This window comes from Staurois parvus, unplaced genomic scaffold (assembly GCF_062004578.1).
Source record: "Staurois parvus isolate SC_StPar_1 unplaced genomic scaffold, SC_StPar_1.0 ptg001776l, whole genome shotgun sequence".
Classification (NCBI taxonomy): Eukaryota; Metazoa; Chordata; class Amphibia; order Anura; family Ranidae; genus Staurois; species Staurois parvus.
This window is the reverse complement of record NW_028319572.1, coordinates 85,959-106,727: the sequence shown is the minus strand read 5'-3', so window position 1 is coordinate 106,727 and position 20,769 is coordinate 85,959. Positions and strand designations below refer to the sequence as shown.

The following is a 20,769-nucleotide window of genomic DNA, read 5'->3' as shown; positions in this document are numbered from 1 at the left end:
CCACATGTCCCGTCCACATGTCCCACCCACATGTCCCACCCACATGTCCTATCCACAAATCCCATCAACATGTCCCATCCACATGTCCTACCCACATGTCCTATCCACAAGTCCCATCAACATGTCCCATCAACATGTCCCGTCCGCATGTCCCGTCCACATGTCCCACCCACATGTCCCGTCCGCATGTCCCGTCCACATATCCCATCCACTTTAGAAAAAGGTATCAAGGTTGCCTTTTATTTCTTAATATTATGTCTTTCTCTTTTTAACAGCAAAAACAATGAATCCTTCAGATTTAACATTGCGGGTAACACCAGCTCCGGCCTTAGTAACTCAGAAGTGGACTCCGTACTCCACAAAGGCTCAAGCAGGTAAGTTGTTTTGTTTTAAGGGGTTAACAAAAATGGTTGGATGAGTTTTATTTAATTTTTTTAAGTTTACAAAATTTTAATGGGATATTTTAGGTGTATTTTTTTTTTTCATTATTAAAGGAAAAAGGGATTTTCTTTCTGTAAATAGATCTGAAATTAGTTATGAACGTTCCTCGTTACTTGGAGGTCCTGTCCTCGTGTTCTTGATTTTGGTTTCGTGTTGAAAATCCCGCCCCCCTGAACCTTAGTCACCCCTTTGATGTATTTAAAGGTTTCATTCCCGTCTCCTTCAGGATACACAAACTGACGCGTTTCGGCTTCACAAAGCCTTCCTCATAACATGCTATGAAGAAGGCGTTGTGAAGCCGAAACGTGCCGGCTCTAAAGATTTCCATTAAGAAGCTTTCCGAGTTGCCGGCTATCTGTATTGAGACCAAAATAAATATTTACCAAAATATTCAAGATTCTTTAGTTTCTAGCCAACCACATAATACATATATGTGGTAGGAGGAATAGTGGACTTTGACACCAATCTGCCACACACATGCATCCATGGCAACCTGAAGTTGTGTGCTGAGAGCATGCTCACTGTGCCTCTGATTTGGAGCCAGCGGGATGGGCTCAGGATCACATGACTGCTATGAGAGCCAATCACAGCATTCGCATGATACCAAAGATGCAGTACCTTTCGGGCATTAAATCCTATTTAAAGGGTGTGGAGGGGTTAGAATATTCCAGCAGCTAGATCCAGGGCTGGGTAGACTTTAGTTTATAATAATGTATACTGGCAGAGCCGGATCTAGGGGGGTGCTGGGGTGGCCTTTGCCCACCCAGGTTTTAGCTGTGCCCCCCTCCCCCAGGTCTCCGAGAGTGCATCCACTGATCCATGAACCAGTCTGATGCAGATAGTTGATGTAAGGGGGCATACTGATGGGGACAATCCATGTAAGGGGGCACTCTGATGGGACACGTGATGAAAGGGAGCATTCTAATGGGGATGATCATATGTAAGGGGGCACTCTGTTGGGGAAAATTGCTGTAAGGGGGCACTCTGGTGGGACACCTGATGTATGGGAGGACTCTGATGCAAGGGGGCACTCTGATGGGGACACCTGATGTAAGGGGGCACTCTGATGGGGATAATCATATGTAAGGGGGCACTCTGTTGGGGAAAATTGCTGTAAGGGGGCACTCTGATGGGACACCTGATGTATGGGGGCACTGTGATGGGGACACTGATGTAAATGAGCACTCTGATGTAAGGGGGCATTCTAATGGGACACTGATGGGACATTCTAAGGGGGTATTTTGATGTAAGGGGGTACTCTGATGGGGACAATTGATGTAAGGGGGAACTCTGATGGGGACAATTGATGTAAGGGGGAACTCTGATGGAGGCACTCTGATGGGACACCTGACGTAAGGGAGCACTCTGATGTAAGGGGGTACTCTGATGGGGGCACCTGATGTAAGGGAGCACTCTGATGGGACACCCGATGTAAGAGGGCACTCTGATAGGGACCCTGATCTAAGTGGGCACTCTGTTGGGGACAATTGATGTAAGGGAGAACACTGATGGAGGCACTCTAATGGGACACCTGATGTAAGGGGGCATTCTGATGTAAGGGGGTACTCTGATGGGGACACCTGATGTAAGGGGGTACTCTGACTGGACACTTGATGTAAAGGGGTACTCTGATAGGGACCCTGATCTAAGTGGGCACTCTGTTGGGGACAATTGATGTAAGGGAGAAGACTGATGGAGGCACTCTAATGGGACACCTGATGTAAGGGGGCATTCTGATGTAAGGGGGTACTCTGATGGGGACACCTGATGTAAGGGGGTACTCTGACTGGACACTTGATGTAAAGGGGTACTCTGATAGGGACCCTGATCTAAGTGGGCACTCTGTTGGGGACAGTTGATGTAAGGGGGAACTCTGATGGGGACACCTGATGTAAGGGGGCAAGCTGATAGGGACTGTGATGAGGACTCCGTATTTAAAGGGGGACTCTGATAGGGACATCTGATAAAAGGGGGACAGGTTCTGTGTCAGCCTAATACATACTAGTGTTCCCAGGTTATTACTGTACCCCCAGACCAGATAGGCTAGATCCGGCCCTGTATACCGGCCAGTAGAGCTGTCATGACATCTGTCAGAGCCGTGGTCCTCATGCAGTGACAAAGGCGGGGCTAATTCCCAGGCAGGTAAGTGCCGCCATGACAGGTCTCTTCTCAGAATTGAGATTTAATGATAGCTATAACAGGAGGATAATGAACTGATTTTTTTTTCTTGTTTCTAGAATTGTGGGCCCTTCTCATGGATCCAGATCTTCCGATAAGTCAACTAAGACACAAAACCGTTCTCCAGACACGAATATCACCAATGGGAAGTCCAGGTCAGCTATAGGCAGCTTCATCCAACCTTTATTATTTTGAAGTGGAGCTCCAGACATAAAATTAGTTTTCCTTTTGCCCACCTAGACGTCCTTCAAGATGTAAACCCAATCCATGAATGATCCCGTGATTTTAAAAGTCATTTTCGATCTTTTTAAACCTGCAGCTTTCATTAAAATGGTCCCTGGTGATCCCGCCATGGGGGTCCTTGTTTATAGTCAATCTACATCACTTGGCGACGTGATTGATGGTGGATGTACGTCATGGGACATTTTTTTTTTAAATTAGGGAATTTAAAAAAAAAACTACCTCTGTCTTTATTAACACAACATTTTTTTGTGAATGAGTAGGGGTTCTGTGTACTCACAGGGGGGAGGGCCCGGCCTGTAGACCCCCATAACCACATGGCCAGGGTTGTGGGAAAGACGCCCTTGTCCTTATCAATATGGGAACGAGGTGCTTTGCCGGGAAGTCCATGTTGAGGGCATGTAAAATGACAGGGCGGAGTCAGCGCATGCTGAAGCGCACAGTGCGCAGAAGTCACCAACTGTCTGCAGAGTCAATAGCTAAAGACCTCCAAACTTGGTGTGGCCTTCAGATGAGCCCAACAACAGTGCGTAGAGAGCTTCATGGAATGGGTTTCCATGGCCGAGCAGCTGCATCCAAGCCTTCCATCACCAAGTGCAATGCAAAGCGTCGGATGCCGTGGTGTAAAGCACGCCGCCACTGGACTCTAGAGCAGTGGAGATGTGTTCTCTGGAGTGACCAATCACGCTTCTCTGTCTGGCAACCCAATGGATGTGTCTGGGTTTGGCGGTTGCCAGAACGGTACTTACCTGACTGCATTGTGCCAAGTGTAAAGTTTGGTGGAGGGGGGGATTATGGTGTGGGGTTGTTTTTCAGGGGTTGGGCTTGGCCCCCTAGTTCCAGTGAAGGGAACTCTTAAGGCGACATTTTGGACAAATTCATGCTCCCAACTTTGTGGGAAGAGTTTGGGGATGGCCCCTTCCTGTTCCAACATGACTGCGCACCAGTGCACAAAGCAAGGTCCATAAAGACATGGAGGAGCCAGTTTGGGGTGGAGGAACTTGACTGTCCTGCACAGAGTCCTGACCTCAACCCCATAGAACACCTTTGGGATGAATTAGAGCGGAGACTGCGAGCCAGGCCTCCTCCCCCGACATCAGTGCCTGACCTGACAAATGTGCTTCTGGAAGAATGGTCCAACCTTCCCATAGACACCCTCCTAAACCTTGTGGACGGCCCTCCCAGAAGAGGTGAAGCTGTTATAGCTGCAAAGGGCGGGGCCAACTCAATATTGAACCCTATGGACTGGGAGGGCCATTCAAGGTCATGTGCGGGGAAAGGGTGGGGCCAACTCAATATTGAACCCTACGGACTAAGACTGGGAGGCCATTAAAGGTCATGTGTGTGGAAAGGGCGGGGCCAACTCAATATTGAACCCTACGGACTAAGACTGGGAGGCCATTAAAGGTCATGTGCGTGGAAAGGGCGGGGCCAACTCAATATTGAACCCTACGGACTAAGACTGGGAGGCCATTAAAGGTCATGTGCGTGGAAAGGGCGGGGCCAACTCAATATTGAACCCTACGGACTAAGACTGGGGGGCCATTAAAGGTCATGTGTGTGGGAAGGCAGGCAGCCCAATACTACGGGCAATATAGTGTATGTGTCACTGGGCGGTCAACGTTTCTGTGCTCCTGAGTGCGTTCACTGCACGCTTCCAGCGCAGAGACTGAGCTGTTGAAGACAACTCTCAGTCCCCACTAATGATTGGTATCCAGCGGGATTGGTTCCCCATCATGTGACCACTATGACAGCCAATAACATTGATCAGGATTGATGATCCTCCAGGCTCCCCCCCTTTCTTCTCTCAGGCGGTCAGAGATTTTTAAAGGGACTCCGGGATGGGCAGGAAGGAGTTAATTTTACAACTTGGATAAGTTGAGGATATGATAAGATAAAATATCACATATCAGGTGAGTCATTGGTTGAGTCTTCTGTGTTTGTCTAGAATTCCGCGTCCTGCTGGTGGTGCATCCAGAACTCCTGATAATTCAGGCAAGTCTGTGAAAAACTCGACTCAGATGAGCGTAACCAATGGGAAGGCCAGGTTAGCTAGCTTTATTTTTTTTCAAACAAATTCTGGGCAAAAAGAAAAAAAAAAAAAAAAAAATATATATATATATATATATATATATATATATTACAGTGCATTCATAAAGTATTCAGACCCCCTTCACTTTTTTGAATGTTATGTTGCAGTCTGATACTACAGTTGTTGTAAATTCATTTTTTTTCCCATGAATCTACACTCAGCACCCCATAATGACAAAGTGAAAACTGAATTTTAGAAATGTCTGTGAATTTATTAAAAAGACAAAACTGAAATATCACATGCACTTAAGTATTCAGACCCTTTACTTTGTTTGAAGCCCCTTTGGCAGCAATTCCAGGATCGAGTCTTTTTGGGCATGACGCCTCAAGCTTTGCACACCTGGATTGGGTGAATTTTTTACCAGTCATCTTTGCTCAGTCAGGTTGGATGGGGACCATCGGTGGATGGCCATTTTCGGGTCTCTACAGAGATGTTCAAAAGGGTTCAAGTCAGGGCTCTGGCTGGGCCACTCAAGTACATTCACAGTTGAGTTGTCCCTAGGATGCTCCTGTGTTGTGTTGCCTGTGTGCTTAGGATGGTTTTCTTGTTGGAAGGTGAACCTTTGGCCCAATCTGGGGTCGTAAGCGCTGCAGAACAGGTTTTCATTGAGGATATCTCTGTGCTTTGCTCCATTCAGCTTTCCATCTGCCCTGACCAGTTTCCTAGTCCCTGCTGCTAAAAAAACTCCTCCAGAGCATGATGCTGACACCAACATGCTTCACTGTTGGGATGGTAATAGGCAGGGGATGAGCTGTGCCTGGTTTCCTCCAGACATAACATTTAGAATTGAGGCCAAACAGTTCTATCTTGGCTTCATCAGACCAGTTCCTCACAGTCTGAGAGTCCTTTAAATGCTTTTTTTTGCAAACTCCAAGTGGCTTTAATGTGTTTTGCAAACTCACAGGAGAGGCTCTCGCCCATCCACTCTGCCATTAGATTGGTGGAGGGCTGCAGCGATGGTTGACCTTCTCGAACTTTCCCATCTCTACACAGGATCTTTGGAGGTTAGTCACCATCGGTTTCTTGGTCACTTCTCTTGCTAAGGCCCTTCTACCCGATTGCTCAGGTTGGTCAAAGAGTCCTGGTTGTGCCAAAAGTCTTCCATTTATTTATTTATTTTATTTAGCGCTGTCACTTTACATATATATTGTACATTCACATCAGTCCCTAACCCTCAAGGGGTGTACAATCTAAGGTCCCTAACCCTCAAGGGGCGTACAATCTAAGGTCCCTAACCCTCAAGGGGCGTACAATCTAAGGTCCCTAACCCTCAAGGGGTGTACAATCTAAGGTCCCTAACCCTCAAGGGGCGTACAATCTAAGGTCCCTAACCCTCAAGGGGCGTACAATCTAAGGTCCCTAACCCTCAAGGGGAGTACAATCTAAGGTCCCTAACCCTCAAGGGGCGTACAATCTAAGGTCCCTAACCCTCAAGGGGCGTACAATCTAAGGTCCCTAACCCTCAAGGGGCGTACAATCTAAGGTCCCTAACCCTCAAGGGGCGTACAATCTAAGGCCCCTAACCCTCAAGGGGCGTACAATCTAAGGTCCCTAACCCTCAAGGGGCGTACAATCTAAGGTCCCTAACTCACATTCATACATACGCATACGAGGGGCCAATTTAGACAGGAGCCAATTAACCTACCAGCATGTCTTTGGAGTGTGGAAGGAAACCAGAGTACCCGGAGGACACCCACACAGGCACAGGGAGAATGTGCAAGATCCAGGCAGGTGGTGCCGTTTGGATATGAACCAACGACCCTCCATACATTTGCAAATTATGGAGGCCACTGTGCTCTTGGGACCCTTCAGTGCAGCAGAAATCTTTTTTTAGCCTTCCCCAGATCTGTGCCCTGCAATAATCCTGTCTCTGAGCTCTGCAGACAGTTCCTTTTGACCTCATGGCTTTTGCTCTGATACAGTATGCACTATGAGAAAAAAAAACATAAAACTGTAAAAAGTGAAGGGGGGTCATGATACTTTAGGTTTGCCTATTACAGCTGAATCCTGACCAGTCAATAACTCTTTAATCTCTTCCTAGTGCCGGCGATGGACATGGAGAAGAGCTAAACGTTAAATCGAGTTTCAAGACGAGTCCAAACAAAGCGAACGTAAATACCAGGTGAGTGTCTCCTCACTCCTGATCACCCCTTATACACATAATTATCCCCCCATACACATGGAGAGCACACCATTCCCTGCCATGGCCATAGATAGGAGCATATGCTATAAATGGGCCCTAGAGGTGAAGGAGGGATCTAGAGGCCACGCCAGGAGCTGCTGATCCATTCTTCTGTATGTTCCTCCAAGCAGAAGGCATATGGCTGCTCTGGCTCAGCCCTCCATATAATGATGCCTCTCTGATCCGTGGGCCAGTCGCATCGCTTCAGAGGGAATCCAGGTTTGTCTATTACAGCTAATGACCAGCCCTTCCATCTCTTCCAGCGCCGGCCATGGACATGGAGAAGAGCTAAATGTTAAATCGAGTCTCAAGACGAGTCCGAGCAAAGCAAAAGTAAATACCAGGTGAGTGTCTCTTCATTCTTGATCACCCCCCATACACATACTGCACTTATCCCCCCATACACATGGAGAACACACCATCCCCCGCCATGGCCATAGACCATAGATAGGAGCATATACTGTAAATGGGACCTAGAGGTGAAGGAGGGATCTGGAGGATGGCGCCAGGAGCTGCTGATCCATTCTTCTGTATGTTCCTCCAAGAAGAAGGCATATGGCTGCTCTGGCTCAGCCCTCCATATAATTGATGCTCTCTGATCCGTGGGCCCGTTGCATCGCTTCCGAGGGAATCCAGGTTTGTCTATTACAGCTAATGACCAGCCCTTCCATCTCTTCCAGTGCCGGCCATGGACATGGAGAAGAGCTAAATGTTAAATCGAGTCTCAAGACGAGTCCGAGCCAAGCAAAAGTAAATACCAGGTGAGTGTCTCTTCATTCTTGATCACCCCCCATACACATACTGTACTTATCCCCCCATACACATGGAGAACACACCATCCCCCGCCATGGCCATTTACCATACATAGGAGCATTATTACATTGACTGCTGTATCTGGGAGAATGAGAGCCGAGCGCACCCGGCCACAGGAGCACCCGAGAGGTGGACATACATGAACTCGATTCCTCATAATTCAAAGAATATTTGATGTCCTCTCATTAGTACAGGTGTCATAAGTGACCAACACCAGTAATCTGGAGTCATTCTATGAGATTTTGAATGATTGCTTGTCTCCAATGATCTGCTCTGAGAACAGTGATAGATATCTGCCTGATTGTAATTGTGTCATATTCATCCTCGTGTTCTCTATTCCTCTTCCAATATTTATTCCTCATGACTTTTCATCCTATTTCCTTTATCTCCCTTCCTCTCTATCTCTTTAAATCTACCCCCCCCCCCAGTTCTCTTTCTCTCTCTTCCTACCCTATCCCCCCCCCCCCCCACACACACACACACCTTTATCTCTCTCTCTCTCTCTCTCTCTCTCTCTCTCTTTCTTTTTCTTTCTTTCTTTTTTTTCTCTCTCTTTCTTTTCTCTCTCTTTCTCTGTCCTTCTCTCTCTCCCCTCCCTCTCTCCCCGCCTCTCTCTCCGCCTCTCCCCCTCTCCCCCCATCTCTCTCTCTTTTTCTCTTTCTCTGTCCTTCTCTCTCGTTCTCTCTGTCGTTCCCTCTCTCTCGTTCTCTCCCTCCCTCGTTCTCTCTGTCGTTCCCTCTCTCTCGTTCTCTCCCTCCCTCGTTCTCTCTGTCGTTCCCTCTCTCTCGTTCTCTCTCTCTCTCGTTCTCTCTCTGTCGTTCCCTCTCTCTCGTTCTCTCTCTCTGTCGTTCCCTCTCTCTCGTTCTCTCCCTCCCTCGTTCTCTCTGTCGTTCTCTCTCTGTCGTTCCCTCTCTCTCTGTCGTTCCCTCTCTCTCGTTCTCTCTGTCGTTCCCTCTCTCTCGTTCTCTCTCTGTCGTTCCCTCTCTCTCGTTCTCTCTCTGTCGTTCCCTCTCTCTCGTTCTCTCTCTGTCGTTCCCTCTCTCTCGTTCTCTCTCTGTCGTTCCCTCTCTCTCGTTCTCTCTCTGTCGTTCCCTCTCTCTCGTTCTCTCTCTGTCGTTCCCTCTCTCTCGTTCTCTCTCTGTCGTTCCCTCTCTCTCGTTCTCTCTCTGTCGTTCCCTCTCTCTCGTTCTCTCTCTGTCGTTCCCTCTATCTCGTTCTCTCTCTCTCTCGTTCCCTCTCTGTCGTTCCCTCTCTCTCGTTCTCTCTGTCGTTCCCTCTCTCTCGTTCTCTCCCTCCCTCGTTCTCTCTGTCGTTCTCTCTCTGTCGTTCCCTCTCTCTCGTTCTCTCTGTCGTTCCCTCTCCCTCGTTCTCTCTGTCGTTCTCTCTCTGTCGTTCCCTCTCTCTCGTTCTCTCTGTCGTCCCTCTCTCTCGTTCTCTCTGTCGTTCCCTCTCTCTCGTTCTCTCTCTGTCGTTCCCTCTCTCTCGTTCTCTCTCTGTCGTTCCCTCTCTCTCGTTCTCTCTCTGTCGTTCCCTCTCTCTCGTTCTCTCTCTGTCGTTCCCTCTCTCTCGTTCTCTCTCTGTCGTTCCCTCTCTCTCGTTCTCTCTCTGTCGTTCCTCTCTCTCGTTCTCTCTCTGTCGTTCCCTCTCTCTCGTTCTCTCTCTGTCGTTCCCTCTCTCTCTGTCGTTCCCTCTCTCTCGTTCTTTCTCTTTCTTACTCTTTCTCTCTCTCTCCTTCCCCTAAGGTGGTAGAAGGGAATGCTGACACCCAGAGGTCTCTCTGCAGCAGATCAGTGGTGATGATCTTCCTTTCTCTTTGTTATCTTTGAACTAACAGAGACTTTTATCTTGAAGGATAATTGCAGAAACAGCCTGAAGGAAGATGAGAGGAATTCTCGGGATACTCGGGGAATATGGAGATGGAATCGTAAAGTTGTCTCTTTAGCGGAATCTGTGGATGTTGTGGATTCTTCTCCAGCACAAAGTATAGGAGGGAACAAGGTAAAAGAGCAATGCCCCTTTGTTGTACTCTTGGAATTGCATATATATATATAATTGGTGAAAGCCTCATAGAGATTGTACAAAGCCCAGTGAGAAGTCTGAGCGGACTGATAAAAAATAATATCTGCGTAGTACTACTATGTAGGAAGCAGAACCCGCTTATATAATAAATAATTGTTTTTCGATTCCCTTTAAATCTCCATAAAATAACATTTTGTTCCCTTGTGGTGCAGACAGGTGAGGATCACACGAAACTCTTCATGGACTTTGAGCACTGGCTGAAGGTGGAGAACGCCAAACTGAATGGGATTTGTATGGAGGAATCATCCGGCAGTGATGGAGAGAACACAAGACAAAGCAGATTGCAGGTGGGAGGGTCAGGAATCTACAAATATGATACAGCTTGAGCACATCTGTAGTGACTTCTCGGCTTCCAAATTAGATCTGAGCCATTACAAGGGGCTATGCATGCTCCCTCCTCTGCCATGTGACAGCCATCAGATCTGGGGATTGGCCACTTGGGTACCAAGTGCTTTGTTGTTGGGAGGTGGGGGTCATGTGTTCCTCTATCCTGTTCTGAGCCATTACTAGGGGCTATGCATGCTCCCTCCTCCGTCATGTGGCAGCCATCAGATCTGGGGATTGGCCACCAAACGCTGTGTTGTTGGAAGGCGGGGGTCATGTGTTCCTCTATCCTGATCTGAGCCATTACTAGGGGCTATGCTTTCTCCCTCCTCTGCCATGTGGCAGCCATCAGATCTGGGATTGGCCACTTGGGCACCAAGTGCTGTGTTGTTGGAAGGCGGGGGTCATGTGTTCCTCTATCCTGATCTGAGCCATTACTAGGGGCTATGCACGCTCCCTCCTCTGCCATGTGGCAGCCATCAGATCTGGGGATTGGCCACTTGGGCACCAAGTGCTGTGTTGTTGGAAGGCGGGGGTCATGTGTTCCTCTATCCTGATCTGAGCCATTACTAGGGGCTATGCACGCTCCCTCCTCTGCCATGTGGCAGCCATCAGATCTGGGGATTGGCCACTTGGGCACCAAGTGCTGTGTTGTTGGAAGGCGGGGTCATGTGTTCCTCTATCCTGATCTGAGCCATTACTAGGGGCTATGCACGCTCCTCCTCTGCCATGTGGCAGCCATCAGATCTGGGATTGGCCACTTGGGCACCAAACGCTGGGAGGCAAAAATAAAAATCCCAGCAGTGAATAAATACCACCAAAATAAAGTTTTATCTGTCTTTAAAAAAATGCTAAACAATTCTTACGGGTGTAGTGTTGCATGACCGCGCAATTGTCATTCAAAATGAGATAGCGTTGAGAGCTGAAATTATCCTGGACAGGAAGGGGGTGAAAGTGTCCAGACATGAAGTGGTTAACCTACTGGCATGTCTTTGGTGTGTGAGAGGAAACCGGAGTACCGGGAGGAAACCCACTCAGGCACAGGGAGAACATGCAAACTCCAGGCAGGTGGTGCCGTGGCTGCATGCTGCATTGTATTATAAAGAGTGCTGCAGAAACTTCTTCCATAGAAGATGGGAGGATGGGATGCCGCACTCTGAAGGAACAGCCCAGGGGTAAGGAAGACTGAAGGCAGCTTCAGCCCAACTCCTCCCAGAGAACGTCCTGATGCATATCGCCCCTCCAATGGGGCGTAGTCAAAGGATCCTTTATGGCCTATGAGTATCGCAGGATGATGGCTTGGAGGCGGCACCTGAAGTCTAAATGGTCGTTGATTGCAGAGAATTCATCTCCACCACATACCATGGTGTGAACAAGCCTTACCAGCTATGACGTCTTGCCGAGGAGTGGCTACACACAGCTGCCAATTCTGAGAATTCTTCTACATGTGAGCTACTGTTGGAAGCAAGGGGTGGGCAGGAGGGGCAGCTGCCCTGGGCGTGGTGGGGATTTTGGTCGGATTGCGCTAGGAGGGGTGATTTCTGTTAGGAAGGGGATTTGGGGCAGGAGGATTTGTGCTAGTAGGGATGATTTGGGGAATTTGTGCTAGGAGGGGAAATTGGGGGGGGGGGGGGGATTTGTACTGGGAGAGTGATATTTGTGGGCGGGAGGATTTGTGCCAGTAGGGATGATTTGGGGGATTTGTGCTAGGAGGGGAAATTGGGGGGATCAGTGCTAGGAGAGGAGATTGGCGGGGGGGGGGGGAGGTATTTGTGCTGGGAGAGGGACATTTGCGGGGGAGGGATTTGTGCTGGGAGAGGGACATTTGGGGGAGGTATTTGTGCTGGGAGAGGGACATTTGGGGGGGGGATTTGTGCTGGGAGAGGGACATTTGTGCTGGGAGAGGGACATTTGTGGGGGGATTTGTGCTGGGAGAGGGACATTTGGGGGGAGGGATTTGTGCTGGGAGAATGACATTTGGGGGGAGTGGAAGAGGATTTATGCTTAGAGGTGTAGATGGTTTGTGCTAGAAGGGGGGATTAGGGGAAAGAGAGGCTTTGAGCGGTTAGGGTGGATTTGTACCAGAAAAAGGGGTAAGTGTGAAGATTAGTGCTCAGATTTTTTTGGGGGGGAGGGAGGGAGGGTTTGGCATCTTCACCCTGGGTGCTAGATGACCTTGTCCCAGAACTGGTTTGGACGTATTCAGCCTCCATAAACACTGAGTTGTTTTTTTCACTATACAGTCTTTTCAACACAAAGGAGCACCGGAAATAACTTTTGGATCCAGGGAACCCCGGATAAAAATGACTCCATCTACAACTCATGATACATTGGTGTGATGGTCGGTGGGCAGAATGCTCCTTACACTTCTGGTCATTGGGATGAATTACAGATAGCTAGAAAGATCAATGGTGTCAATGGGAAACTTATCTGAGGGGCAGAAATTGTTCATTGCTCGAGGAAGCCCTAGCAAACTCTGGAGGAACCTTAGAGTTCCATGGAACCCTGGTGGAGAAACCCTGATATAATCTGTAGTTCTTTCTACGAGTACTAGGGTTCTATTTTTAGCCCAAAATGAGTATCTGGTATAAAACATGGAGTAACAATGTCTGTGTTCCTCAACGATCTATTGATTTCTAGCTTCCCATCACCTAGAGGAAGTTAGAAGGTCATGGTAAATATTCCAGTTTTAGTTGTTTGTATCATATTTAATACGTTTCTTCTTGCTCTGTTCAGATGTTGAAGTCTCGGGTCCCTCACGGCCAGAAGCTTTTCGAAGGTCTCCTTCATTGTCGGCCGGCCATGTCTGTGACGGAGGACCTCAGGTTTGAAGATCTACGATATCGCTGGATGCTCTACAAATCCAAACTCCGTGATTCTGAGAACCCCGCGGTACGAAGGCCAAAAATTTTATCTTTTAAAGAGCCAGCACAGCTTTTTACAATGTATCAAAATGATCTTCTGTTGCCAACAGTGTGGAAAGAGCTTTCACTAATACCTATTATGAAAATTAAGTTTTATGCCAGTGACTCTGAGGTCTTCTTCTGCATAGGCCAGCGCTGGTAGGCCACTTGAATAGCACTGATTGCTCAAACCTATTGAGGTCATAGGGAGGGCTTTTTTAAATGGTTCACTGAATAAAAAAGTTCTTCTGAGCTGTACATGGAGCTGCTCACCTCAGCCCTATCCCAGAGGAGCTGATGATCTCAAATCTGTACCACAGACACACACATGCCAATCATATTATTTCTGCCCCTGAGGAACCAATGATCTTATTGCCCTACTATAGAAACCATTCACCTCAAACAATATCACAGTCAGGTTCAGGCTCGGAGACCAGTACCTATAGCAGTAGAGGGGGTCCCACCAGCCAGTTGGATATGTTTACAAGAAGGTCACCCTGGTGGATGACAAGGACTCACCCAAGATGTCTACGTACTAACCAGTATTCACCAGAGCTTCTGATGGTGGACATGGCTTTTGCTGCATGTTAGTACCAGGAGGTCCCAGTCCTCAGAATCGCCCCACCAGGAGACGAGTAAGCCAGAGTCCAGTAGCTATAGCAGTAGAGGGGGTCCCACCGGTCAGTTGGATATGTTTGCAAGAAGGTCACCCTGGTGAATGACAAGGACTCACCCAAGATGTCTACGTACTAACCAGTATTCACCAGAGCTGCTGATGGTGGACATGGCTTTTGCTGCATGTTAGTACCAGGTCTCAGTCCTCAGAATCGCCCCACCAGGAGATGAGCAAGCCAGAGTCCAGTAGCTATAGCAGTAGAGGGGGTCCCACCGGTCAGTTGGATATGTTTACAAGAAGGTCACCCTGGTGCATGACAAGGACTCACCCAAGATGTCTACGTACTAACCAGTATTCACCAGAGCTGTTGATGATGGACTTGGCTTTTGCTGCATGTTATTACCAGGTCCAAGATCTCAGAATCGCCCCACCAGGAGATGAGCAAGCCGGAGTCCAGTAGCTATAGCAGTAGAGGGGGTCCCACCGGCCAGTTGGATATGTTTACAAGAAGGTCACCCTGGTGGATGACAAGGACTCACCCAAGATGTCTACGTACTAACCAGTATTTACCAGAGCTGCTGATGATGGACTTGGCTTTTGCTGCATGTTAGTACCAGGTCCCAGTCCTCAGAATCGCCCCACCAGGAGATGAGCAAGCCGGAGTCCAGTAGCAGATATGGCAGGGAAGGATCAAGTGGAAGTGTAGTCAGTATCAGTGGTGTCCCTAGGGGGGGGGGGCCGCACTGGGTGTCACCATCACAGGGGGTGCAGGAGCAGGATGTCAGCAGAGCTTCTGGGCTCTGTGAAGGTCCTGGCCAGTTATTGGAGTGATCCTGGATTCCCGGCACAGTGACAGCTGTCCCCGGTGTAGCGGTAAAATGAGTATCCCGGACCCGTGAAGATATGTATCCCCTGAAGCAACTGCGCATGTGCTGGTTTGAGGCCGAAGAAGCTGATCGCCAATCTCCGACTTTAGCACAGCTGACCCCTTACAGGCTGCAAACTGCTGAAGCTGATCCTGTGGATCCCTATGGGTTGCAAGATCAGTTAACCCCATATAGGTTGAACCTGGAAAGAGCATAATAATCTGGCAAACAGTAACTGCAGAGACATGGCTTCAATCTGTAAGTTCATGGGAGGAGTAAAGGGTTCAACGGTCAAGAGAAACAAGATTCAAGGCAGGATAATTCAAGGAATTGTCCAGGGAGATGTCCAGCATCTCAGGTGGCTCATCAAGAAGAGTTACTGCCAGACACAGCAGAGGTCCTGGGTTCAGGTCCAGGTCCTAATATATAAGTTCCATTCCCTAGCACCTAATGATCTTCTTTTTCCACCACAGACACCATCACCTCAGTCCCACCTATGAGAATCTAATGATATCAAGTCCCTACAACAAACTTTTCTGCCCCCGAGGAGCCAATGATCTTATTTTTATACTACAGACACCATTCAGCTCAGTGATGCCCCCGAGGAGCTAATGGTGCCACACCTCTACCATGGATACACGCCATTCACCTCAGGCCTGCCTCTGAGGAGCTAATCATATCAAGTCTCAACCATAGGCACACACATGACATTCAAATCATTTTTGCACCCGAGGAGCCACTTCCTAGCTCCTCTGAGGAGCCAATGATCTTATTTTCATACCACAGATGTCAGTCACCTCATTCATGCCCCTGAGGAGCTAATGGTCTCAAACCTCTTCAATTGATACACACCGTTCACCTCAGTTCTGCCCTGAGCAACAAATCCTATTAATATACTACAAACACCATTCACCTCAGTCCCGCCTCTGAGGAGCTAATCATATCAAGTCTCAACCATAGGCACACACATGACATTCAAATAATTTCTCCCCTTAGGAACCAATGATCTTATGTTTCCACTACAGGCAACATTCACCTCAGTCATGCCCCTTTGTAGCTAATGGTCTCAAGACTCCACCATAGATACACACCATCCACATCAGATCTGCCATGAGCAGCTAATGATCCTATTTCTATAATAAAAACACCATTCAAAGCAGTCCCACCTCTGAGGAGCTAATGATATCAAGTCCCAACCATAGGTACACACATGACATCCAAATCATTTCTCCCCCTGAGGAGCCAATGATCTTATTTTTCCACTACAGATATCATTCATCTCAGTCATGCCACCGAGGTGCTATTGATCTTCAGACACCATTCACCTCAGTCCTGCCTGTGAGGAGCTAATGATATCAAGTCTCAACCATAGGCACACACATGACATTCAAATAATTTCTCCCTCTGAGGAGCCAATGATCTTTTTTTTTTCACTACAGGCACTGTTCAGCTCAATCATGCCCCTAAGGAGCTAATGGTCTCACGTCTCTACCATGGATACACACCATTCACATCAGTTCTGTCCTGAGCAGATAATGATCCTATTTCTATACTACAAACACCATTTGACTCAGTCCCGCCTCTGAGGAGCTAATGATATCAAGTCCCAACCATAGGTACACACGTGACATCCAAACCATTTCTCCCCCTGAGGAGCCAATGATCTTATTTTTCCACTACAGATATCATTCATCTCAGTCATGCCACCGAGGAGCTAATGATCTTCAAACACTATTCACCTAAGTCCCGCCTGTGAGGAGCTAATGATATAAGGTCTCAACCATAGGCACACACATGACATTCAAATAATTTCCCCTTCTGAGGAACCAATGATCTTATTTTTTCACTACAGGCACTGTTCACCTCAATCATGCCCCTAAGGAGCTAATGGTCTCAAGTCTCTACCATGGATACACACCATCCATATCATTTCTCCCCCTGAGGAGCCAATTATCTTATTTTTCCACTACAGACACCGTTCACCTCAATCATGCCACCAAGGTGCTATTGATCTTTAAACACCATTCACCTCAGTCCCGCCACTGAGGAGCTAATGATATCAAGTCCCAACTATAGGCATACACGACATCCAAATAATGTCTGCCCCTGAGGAGCCAATGATCTTATTTTTTCACTATAGATGCCGTTCGCCTCAGTAATGCCCCTAATTACCTAATGGTCTCAAGTCTCTACCATGGATACACACCATTCACATCAGTTCTGTCCTGAGCAACTAATGATCCTATTTCTATACTACAAACACCATTTGACTCTGTCCCGCCTCTGAGGAGCTAATGATATCAAGTCCCAACCAAAGGTACATACATGACATCCAAATCATTTCTCCCCCTGAGGAGCCAATGATCTTATTTTTTACTATAGACACCATTCGCCTCAGTAATGCCCCTGAGGAGCTAATGATCCTCAATCACTATTCACCTCAGTCTCTCCTCTGAGGAGCTAATGATATCAAGTCCCAACCATAGGCACATACATGACATCCAAATAATGTCTTCCCCCGAGGAGCCAATGATCTTATTTTTTTACTATAGATGTCGTTCACCTCAGTAATGCCCCTAAGTACCTAATGGTCTCAAGTCTCTACCATGGATACACACCATTCACATCAGTTCTGTCCTGAGCAACTAATGATCCTATTTCTATACTACAAACACCATTTGATTCAGTCCCGCCTCTGAGGAGCTAATGATATCAAGTCCCAACCATAGGCACACACGTCATCCAAATAATGTCTGCCCCTGAGGAGCCAATGATCTTATTTTTCCACTACAGACACCATTCACCTCAGTAATGCCCCTGAGATGCCAATGATCCTCAATCACTATTCACCTCAGTCCCACCCCTGAGGTACTAATGATCTCAGGTACCTACAAAACAGACACCTTTCACGTATTTCACACCCTTGTGCAGCTAATGATGCCGTGTTCTGATTATATGCACACACCAGGACCAATATGGGGGGGGGGGGGGGGGAAATGATTCATGTTACTGAAAAACTGAACTTTAAACCTTGATGCAAAGCGGGCCCCTGGTGAGAATGAAACCTGAGACCTCAGCACTCCCAATTCACGTTACCCCGACTTTTTACATCTAATGCTGCTTTCAGGAGCCTCATTTCTGTAATAAATATTATCAAAATCCGATATAAATCTTCTGATAGGATATGTGTAATGTTTGTCTATCAGAAGACATATAATAGGTCAGCAGAAGGATCAGCAATGTCATGACATAGTAAATATACTCCTTAAGTCAGATCAGTGAAAGGTGATTTCTGATTGGTTGCTTTTTTTCCCCCACAGAGCCTAAACCTGACCCAGGAGCCCAGGGATGTCACCAAGGTAGAGTGTTCTGTCCTTGTCAAGCTGCATGTTGTATCTGTAATTGTGAACAATGTAAAAACTGATGTATAGTAAGCCCCGCCCCCCACATCTGCAAGTGACTTATTATGCCCCACCCACTGTTGCGGGAAACCATACCCACAGTCACAACAGGCCCCACCTACAATGGTCAAAAAGCCACCCACACCTTCAATCAGTGTTTTGGGTGGAGTGTGCATTTTTACCTTTCATCCCGCCCATGGACTGTCCACTGAAGACGACCAGTCCCCTAAAGTCTGCTGGGAAACCAACACTTCCAGGAGGGTCGATTTCTGCGGCCCCTGCAGATCTCACTGGTTCCTCCCTCCGACCTCTAGTCACTGCTGTGTCCAGGGCCAGGCTAAGGGGTAGACAGAAGAAGCGGCCACCTTGCGTGCCTAAGCAGGGCAGGGCATGAGACCTATGCCCTTGTGGTCTTCACAGCCATGGGATGGCGCTCTTTGGTCTTTTTGCCTTGAGTGTTATAAAACCTTCTCTGTGAGGTCAGAGCAGGGCCAGGACAAGGGGTGGGCAGGAGGGGAAGCTGCCCTGGGTGCTTTGGTATCATGTGAGGTTTTCTTTTTATATAAATGTAAAATTTTCTTTTTATATAGCAATTAATTTTCTTTTTATATAACAGTTTATTTTCTTTTTACATAACAATTAGTTTTCTTTTTATATAAAAGTTTATTTTCTTTTTACATAACAATTAATTTTTTTTATATGACCGTTTATTTTCATCTTATATAACAATTCATTTTATATATATATATATATTTATATATATATATATATATATATATATATATATATAACAGTTTATTTTCTTTTTATTTAATGGTTTATTTTCTTTTTACATAACAATTCATATTTTTTTATATGACCATTTAGTTTCTTTTTTATATAACAATTCCTTTTTTTTAATACAACAGTTTATTTTCTTTTTATATAACAATTCATTTTCTTTTTATATAAAAGTTTATTTTCTTTTTACATAACAATTAATTTTTTTTATGTGACCGTTTATTTTCATTTTATGTAACAATTCAATTTATATATATATATATATATAACAGTTTATTTTCTTTTTACATAACAATTCATTTTCTTTTTATTTAATGGTTTATTTTCATTTTATATAACAATTCATTTTATATATATATATATATATATATATATATATATATATATATATATATATATATATATATATGTATATATATATCAGTTTATTTTCTTTTTACATAACAATTCATTTTCTTTTTATTTAACCGTTTATTTTCTTTTTATATAAAAACATTTTTTTTTTTATATGACCGTTTAACTGTTATATAAAAAAAAAATAAACTGTTAAATAAAAAGAAAATGAAATGTTATATAAAAAGAAAATTAACGGTCATATAACAAAAAATTTTTTTTTATATAAAAAGAAAATAAACGGTTAAATAAAAAGAAAACTAATTGTTATATAAAAAAAAAATAAACTGTAAAATAAAAAGAAAATAAAATGTTATATAAAAAGAAAATAATTTTCTTTTTTACATAACAGTTCATTTTTTTACATGACCGTGTAGTTTCTTTTTATATAACAATTATTTTTTTTTTTTACATGACCGTTTATTTTTTTTTTTACATAACAATTAATTTTTTTTTTTATATGACCGTTTTATTTTCTTTTTATATAACAATTAATTTTCTTTTCATAGCTAGCCTGCAAATCAGGTATAGGCCGTTAGTAATCTTTGCTGTATCTTGCAGAAATCGGGAGGACTCTGCTCGTTCCTGCACCGCGTCTGTTGTGCCGCCCTACCGCTACAGCTCCTCCTTCTGCTCCTCCTCCTGCTGGCCTTCCTGCTCCCTCTAGTGCACGAAAGCCAGAACTGCGCTCTGGCCAACAACTACGCTCGCTCCTTCAACCTGATGCTGAAATATGACGGCCCCCCGCCCACATAGGGGCCCGCCGGCTCTTCCCGAATATACTGTTCCTTTTTGTTTTTTGTTTTTTTAATCCTTTCGCTACGGCAGCTGTTCTTCCATCTTGTACATATTCGCTGATGAACCCCTTCACCGGGGGAGGGGGGGTCTCCGCAGTGACTGCCTGTATATAGCTGTGATGTATATACAAATGAGCGACGCCTTGTTTTATATTTTATACGTTGTCATGAAATTTATACTTTTTACACCAGGCACATATACCTTTTATACCCGTGTATCTTGTTTGTATTCTCTGGCTTTGACAATCACATCGAACGTGGAAAACGATTGGAGATGTGTGGTATTAAAAGGAGAATTCTGACTTTACCGAGAGGCGAGATCTTGTTTCCAAATGAAATCGATAAATATAATCGGTGACCCTTTTCTTTGAAGGAGAATGAAGTGGCCCTTTGCTTACAAAGTTAGTCTCAGTGGGAGGAATAGTGCCCCAATGTTGGTGTCAGTGGGAGGAATAGTGCCCCAATGTTGGTGTCAGTGGGAGGAATAGTTTCCCATCATTGGTGTCAGTGGGAGGAATAGTGCCCCATCATTGGTGTCAGTGGGAGGAATAGTGCCCCATCATTGGTGTCAGTGGGAGGAATAGTGCCCCATCATTGGTGTCAGTGGGAGGAATAGTGCCCCATCATTGGTGTCAGTGGGAGGAATAGTGCCCCATCATTGGTG

General features: G+C 46.0%; 2 protein-coding genes across 2 annotated transcripts; both read left to right on the top strand.

The window, feature by feature from the left end:
* Positions 1 to 69: 69 nt before the first annotated feature.
* LOC149434325 (uncharacterized) lies at positions 70 to 7,920 on the top strand. The gene is made up of 6 exons (XM_089663818.1): positions 70 to 374; positions 2,679 to 2,774; positions 4,808 to 4,906; positions 6,993 to 7,073; positions 7,397 to 7,477; positions 7,814 to 7,920. Exons 1-6 carry the CDS (start codon positions 70 to 72, stop codon positions 7,896 to 7,898), a joined length of 747 nt encoding a protein of 248 aa, XP_089519944.1. The 3' UTR covers positions 7,899 to 7,920.
* Positions 7,921 to 8,035: 115 nt separating this feature from the next.
* On the top strand, positions 8,036 to 20,412 carry SYNE3 (spectrin repeat containing nuclear envelope family member 3). The gene is made up of 6 exons (XM_089663817.1): positions 8,036 to 8,075; positions 9,781 to 9,944; positions 10,178 to 10,312; positions 13,086 to 13,241; positions 18,055 to 18,093; positions 19,870 to 20,412. The coding sequence occupies exons 1-6, from the start codon at positions 8,036 to 8,038 to the stop codon at positions 20,062 to 20,064; spliced, it is 729 nt and encodes a 242-aa protein (XP_089519943.1). The 3' UTR covers positions 20,065 to 20,412.
* The last annotated feature ends 357 nt before the right edge of the window (positions 20,413 to 20,769 follow it).